The sequence below is a fragment of the Epargyreus clarus genome, unplaced genomic scaffold (assembly GCF_041222505.1).
Source record: "Epargyreus clarus isolate Ecla_fem2 unplaced genomic scaffold, WU_Ecla_fem_2.2 ptg000003l, whole genome shotgun sequence".
NCBI classification, from domain to species: Eukaryota; Metazoa; Arthropoda; class Insecta; order Lepidoptera; family Hesperiidae; genus Epargyreus; species Epargyreus clarus.
Window position 1 is genome coordinate 8,624 of NW_027332211.1, and position 7,094 is coordinate 15,717.

Consider the following 7,094-nt stretch of genomic DNA (forward strand, 5'->3'; position numbering starts at 1 on the left):
TTATATTAGTTGGCGTTGACACATATTAACATTAAATATACAACCTGCCGAATATAATGTTTGTATCTACCGATCGTTATTAATCATTATTTATCAAACATCCAATGTTCTGCTTACAATTATCTAAATTTGAAAATTTCTACCTACTAGAAATTGGTAAATTTCGATTTTAGGGAAGAAAAAATGGGTAATAAGTAAATGTCGCAGTACGTTTGTTGTTGTTACGAATTGTTTACACTTTTCACTTATTTACCTTCGTATTAAGAACAATTTTATTCTGCTTATATAATGTGTAGTTTTAAATAAAGTTGAATAATATTGGCAATATCGTGGTGCTTATGGCAGGTCTGCGGCGGGCAGCAGCATCGCGGCGCATACGGCGCTGCTGCGGCGCGTCGGCTTCCTGTGCGCCCCCCGCACCTTCCGGCTGCACTCCACCTACCGCGCACTCGTACTCGCCGTCACCACCGTCTACCTACTACAGGAATGCGCTTATGCCTATCAGGTATTTTATTCTTTTTTTTTATAATATAGGAGTAGCAGACGAGCATGCAGTCCACCTGAAGGTAAGTGGCTACTGCCGCCCATGGACATCTGTAATCAACCCCAGATAGGATTAGATATTCCTACCTAAGGTCGGCCACAGATGCGCCGCTACCCCTGAGGACTAAGCTGGGACGCCTCCGAAAAGTCTGTCTCCCTTACCACACCCTTCAATACGGAACACAGCAGCGCCTAACACTGCTGTTATTAGGTAGAAATAGGTGGGGCGGTGGTGCCGCCGGAGTCGAACCACAAAGGAAAGAACTTAGGTGGTAGAACCACCTTCAAAGTTTTCTCCCATGTTATTCTCCCAGTTTTCTCTGTTAATCGTGGGTACACATACGTTTTACTTTCTACTATATCTTTTTTCAAAATATTTGGTTTATAATCATAATCATAATCTGTATTTGGTAAATAAGGTACAATAGGTGTGTAGACAAAGTATTAACCCTTATCTGTGCAGGAACGCGGCGACATGGCGAAGCTTTCTCGGGTGATGTTTCTGTTGTTGTGCCACATCACCTCTCTCGCTAAGCAGATCGTATTTCACACGGACGCCAAACGCATCGACGTTATGATACGCGGACTGGACGGTGAGTGTGTAACGGTCGTCGTGGACGTATCGAGTACGTCGTAGCCAGTGTCGGGTGTCGTCAGTTTACAATTGGCAAGTGTGTCGCAGACGCGGCGCTGAACCCGGCGAGCTCACGCGCGCGGCGGCTGCTGGCGCGCACGGCGCGGCGCGCGCGGCTGCTGCTGCGCGGGTACGCGGGCTGCGCGGTGCTCACGTGCACGCTCTGGATAGTGTTCCCGGTGGCGACGCGCGCTAGCGGCCGACACGTCGAGTTCCCGTTCTGGACCGGCCTCGACACCCACCCGCCCACCATGTCAGTGTTCAACATTTTATTCTGATTCGCTTAAATATGTAACAGATTCAGTCAGAGTATTCTGTCAGTTTTTGAATTACATTAATTGCTTTAAATTATTTCACTCTTGAACCTTCACATACATATTTTCTACATGCAACTTTTATCTATTTAGTTTTATACATATTTTAGATTCTCTTTGGTGCTGTTATACTCTTATTACGTGACGACGTTAGTAGGGATCGCTAATACTACGATGGATGCTTTCGTGGCCACCATTCTCTATCAATGCAAGACTCAACTTGAAATATTAAGGTCAGTGAATAAAAGTAAAAATTTGTGAAGCATGTAGTCAGAGACTTAAGAGTAGGACTAATAATACGCATTTAATATATTATAAGTGATAAAACTTTATTGCAGGATGAATCTGGAGAACATAATAGAAAGAACCAGAGACGAAGTAAAGGAAACGGGTGAAGATGAAGAGAAGGTTTTCATGAGGTTGTTCGTACAATGCTTGCAACACTACGATAAAGTACATCAGTGAGTGTGAACTAATTATTTTGGTAATAAAAAATACTAATGCTAATAAAATTACGTTAACGATGATACAATGATATGTTGATCAGAACCGCCAAACTACTTCAAGACATCTTTGGAATCCCAATACTAATACAGTTCGGGATCGGCGGGTGGATCCTCTGCATGGCGGCCTACAAGCTTGTCAGTGTAAGCATCATCCATCTTTATTTATTTTTTACGTTATCGAATAATATGTACAAGATCTAAATTAATTTTCCGCTAGCAGCTGAACGTGGTGAGCATAGAATTTACATCGATGACATTATTCATCCTGTGCATCCTCACAGAGTTATTCCTGTACTGCTACTACGGCAACGAACTAACGGTAGAGGTATGTACATATGTGGCCGTTATCAATAATAAATCTATCTATCTAACATATTTCGCCAACCAAATATGGAAATTTAATAATTTAATAATCTAGTAGGCGGAAAATGTCAACTTTTCGTCTTCGGTAGACAAAGCATTGGCTAAGTTGATTATTACATTACGCATAGTTTTCGGTTATTGAGTGTTTATGTGTATGCGCGTGCGCAGAGCGAGCAGATCGCGGGCGCGGCGTACGCGGCGCGGTGGGCGGGCGCGGGCGTGCGCGTGCGGCGTTCGCTGCTGCTGCTGATGGTGCGCGCGCGCCGCCCGCTGCGTCCCGCCGCCGGCCTCGTCGTGGCGCTCTCGCTCGACACCTTTCTCAAGGTGATTCTCGTTGCTATCCATGTTCAATTCCGCTTTTCTCGGTCCGCTCTACACGATATTGTTTTATGTTTCAGATTATAAAATCCTCTTACACTTTTTACGCTGTGCTGCGGCAAACTAAGTAGAAAAATTAGTACGTGACGCCCGGAAGATATTCGTAGAAGGATCAAAGTTGATGGTTATTAAAAGAATTTATAAACATCATATTATTGTTATTATTCGACCTAGACGATTTGAATATGTAGTACAAAACATCGAGTGCATGTGGTAGGTACACGTTATAAAATACAACTTTTATAAAAGTTTCATCAAACTTTTTGCATTTTTTTATTTATATTATAGCAACATATAGATTAATTATCATGCAATTTTTGAAGTTATATCTCTTTTGGCGTTTGGGAAAAAAATGAGACTGAAATCGTCGTCATTAATATAATGCAATAGATATTTTGGGTTGAACATTGACGTGGTTACTTAGGTGTTTTGATAGAAATACGATTAAATGCCAAATTTACTAGGCTAAAAAAGGTGATAAACTATCAATGTATTACCTAATGTAAGTTTTAATGGTTTGCGCATACCATATACCTACCTCACTATCCTCCCTACCTTTTCCATGCATAGGAATTGTCTGGAAGAGATCGCCGCTTAGCGATAAGGCCGCCTATTGCATACAATTATTATTAACCTATATAATTGTGTACTATTGTTATGATCTATTGAAGTGTGCAATAAAGAAAATATCTATCTATCTAAACAATAGGAAAGATGCATATTGTTTAATTTGTTCAATCCATTTTCACTTCGTCGTTGTTTACGCAAGTAGCGGGTCGAGGGGAGCGGAGCGCGGAGACTGTGGCCAACGACCGCGCACCGGGGGCATTGACCTCACCGGCGGGCGGGGGCCAGTGCGCGAACAAACCTCGGCGCAGACGCACGCTCGACCGTTCCATATATTGTAACGATTTTATTACGAACTATTATATCGCTCTTACCGAAACCGTATTTTATTGCTGCGCATCGTTAAGCCAACTTGCTCCCGAACATTGGTCCTTCGACGAAAAAGAAATCAGCTGGCCGTGGATTGAAGTCGACTACAACTTCTGAGCTACGTGTCCGGACGGTTTGGCCCCGTCGGAATTTATCATTCGAGAAGCGCGCCACGACTATTCAATTGAAGAAGGAATTGAGAACGAAGACTGGATTCAGGATAAGGGAGATTCGTGAGATCGTTTCAATCATTATTCCTTTCTTTTCTATAATCCCAAAAAATATTTTTTTCCGTTTTAAAATATCTAATTTCATTTGCAACTATTTGAATTCATTAGCAGACTTTAATATAATTATTTAATGCTTCGCATTATTGCGCTGTGGGCTACTCCCACATTACTTTTATTCCGTATATCCTAATAATTAATTTACACCATACAAATATAATATATAAATATTATATTACATAAATATAATATAAATAATATATATACATATATCAGACATTAAATATTTCTCGTTACACTTACATTCTTTTCCACGCATACTTATTACATTCACGCAATTGCACATTCATACAAATAAATAATAGTTATACATAACACGTCAGGTAAAGTATCAGCTGTCGTCCGCCCGGTTTAATGGAAACGAACGCCTTAGCTTGACGTCACGAGTAACGGGATTCTCGACTCCGGCGCATCGTTAGCCGGCCGCCCGTATTCCCCGCGCGGCCCGCGCGCCAGTGTGAATCTGACTTCCGCGCTAACCCCACGCTGCTTGCTTAAACCGCTGACGCTTTGTAACGTTTTCCTTGCCTATTGTTTCGCGATTTATTTTCACTGTGTTCTTTGCTTTGACTTTCTTCTTGTGCTGTGAACTATCTGCTTACCTCTGTGCTCTTTCTCCTTCTGTAAACTTTATCTGTGACTATTCTGTGTGCCGTAATAAACTGTGTGCTTTCCGTTCGTAGTGTGGTGTAGTTTATTTAGTGTCCTGCATCCTACGCTTACTTCACGCACAGCTAAGTACTTTAGTGTTATATACATTAGTACATACACGACACACGCTAAAGCGCTATAATCTTCGTTAGTATTTTTTTATCATAGTATTGCATAAGCTTCGACTAGTTCGACCGGTTATATACCGTTATGTGCGCTCTGCGCGCGTTGTGCTTACTTATACTTTTGTTCGTTATTAATTCATTTCAAACTCTCCGTGCCTTTGCCGCTTTCTCTTATTACTTTTTTCTTTCTTATTTTTTTTGCACTTGCCTTTAATAATGGCTGAAAAGCTTATTAAGAAGCGTAGCTCAATGAAAGCAAAGCTAACAAATTTTAATAATTATTTAGACAATCTTTCAAAAACCAACTGTTTATCCAAATTACAGCGTATAGAGCTTGAAGGCCGGTATAGTAAATTTGATGCCTTATACGAAGTTTTCGATGAATTACAGACTGAAATCGAGCTATTATCGGACGAGACGGACGAGGCATACTCGGCACGAACCCAGTTCGAGGAGCTGTACCATTCCCTCGGGCGCGGGGCATGCTGGCGGACGCCCCGCTCTTTCTAACATGTAACATTAATTTCATATATCAAGTTCTTGCTAAGATCCTTTATTTATTAAGTTAGATTATGATAAATTTAATAACTAATTTGTTCATAAAATCAGAGAGTCATCTCTAAACGTATCTCAGAACTTACGACCAACGATCGAGGACTAAATCTTCTTTGTCGTTGCACTCTTGGTAGAGCGGTGGTGGTCATCGTTTTTCTTGTTTTTCCTAGGGGCCCGATGTAGTTGATTTGGTCAGTCTATCGCGTGGGTGACCTTCCTCGTTCTCTGATGCCTTCCACAGTTCCTTGCACGACGAACCGCCCAATAGCATCGCTATTTCGCTAGAACTTCAAAATACGACGATGCACTAAGTTCGATAGACCCAGTGTGATGCCGAATTCCTGGAGTAAAGAGTTGTTGGTACGGAACTCTTTCCATGAGGCTCCAAGCATCCTCCTCCAGCACCACATTTCCAGAGCATCTATCTTCTTTCTATCTATAATATAGCTACTATTACAATACTGATTATTGTGGTGTAAAATATACACCTATTTCTGCCTTATGTTCTGGTTTGAAGGGTGTGATAAGGGAGACATACTTTTCCGAGGCGTTGCAGCATAGTCCTCAGGCCTAGCGGCGAATCTATGAGCGACCTAATGTAGGAATATCTATAATATTTATATGGGCGGCGGTGTTCTGCATGCTCGCCTGCTACTCCTATATTATAAAAGAATCCTAGTCTTAAAGTTAATGATTTTGGGAATCTCATATTATGCATATTTAGAAATAATGCTGAAGTCATTGCTGCTTAAATTGCGTTTAACAACTGATACAATTATAATATGCGCTTTACGCTGCGGTTACGAGCTACACATCTACATTAGATTATACTGTTAAAAATGAATAACAAATGTTTAGATAATGTGCACGAGTGTGATGCGCTAAATTATCGAATGTTTACACAACGTAAGTCACGTTTCGGTTACAAAATAGATAATATATCTCATAATTACAATAATACTTATGTAGTTATAAGAAGTTTATGATAGAAAATATTTTCACCGCTTCTAAAAGTAGTTTTTGTGCGTATATTTTTCTATATGCCAATGCGGTGATCTGTATTATTTACTTAGTTCAATCAGCCGTTTATAGTGAAGGTTTAAACTAAATAGGTATAATGATATTTTGTTGTGAATTGTGAGAGTCAAAATGTAATGGAGCAATTGCGAATAGGGGGAGCGCTATGAGGGAGGGGTGGTCTCGGCTATTCCAGTGAATTGAGTTTGGGGAAACAAAGAAGTCTCGCGAGGCGTTTATTTGCCGGCGATGGCCGCTTTGATTGCTCTCGATGCCCTCCATTACACCCTATCTATTTCTTCAAGTCCATTATTGGCCAAAATATCTGCGATTCCAACAAATAAATCGAAAACAAATTGAATTTCTAAGTAGGATATGCTGTCGAAAGGAGCAACGTAACTGAGCGAAGCGATGACGAATAACTGTTTTTTTTTTCTTTATAGATACGATTTGATTGAAATTACGATACATTTTATTTGCGTTATGACAAAATTTAAAAATGTTAAAAGGATAAAAAAAACACTTGAAAACTACAAACAGTTCGTTCGTATTAATATTGTCGTTGAATAATTACAAAAGGTACATACATAAATGTATGCTAAGCACCGTTTTTTGTTGTTGCGGAAACGTCCTTATGCAACCTCTCCCGCCCGGGGACCCGTTGGGATATGAGGGACTCTCACTGAGAAAAAACTCTGCAGCGTTCCTTCAGACGTCTGGACGATCACTGCCGGGTCATAAAAAAACAGGAGCACTCAAGCCAATGCTGGTTAGCGCCAGTGTTA

The 7,094-nt window shown here is 40.8% G+C and overlaps 1 protein-coding gene across 1 annotated transcript; it reads left to right on the forward strand.

Annotated features, from left to right (window-relative positions):
• The first annotated feature begins 1,006 nt into the window (after positions 1-1,006).
• Positions 1,007-2,809, forward strand: LOC140748572 (odorant receptor 2a). The gene is made up of 8 exons (XM_073081397.1): positions 1,007-1,136; positions 1,226-1,430; positions 1,602-1,724; positions 1,830-1,952; positions 2,039-2,138; positions 2,218-2,322; positions 2,529-2,684; positions 2,759-2,809. The coding sequence occupies exons 1-8, from the start codon at positions 1,019-1,021 to the stop codon at positions 2,807-2,809; spliced, it is 981 nt and encodes a 326-aa protein (XP_072937498.1). The 5' UTR covers positions 1,007-1,018.
• Positions 2,810-7,094: the final 4,285 nt, after the last annotated feature.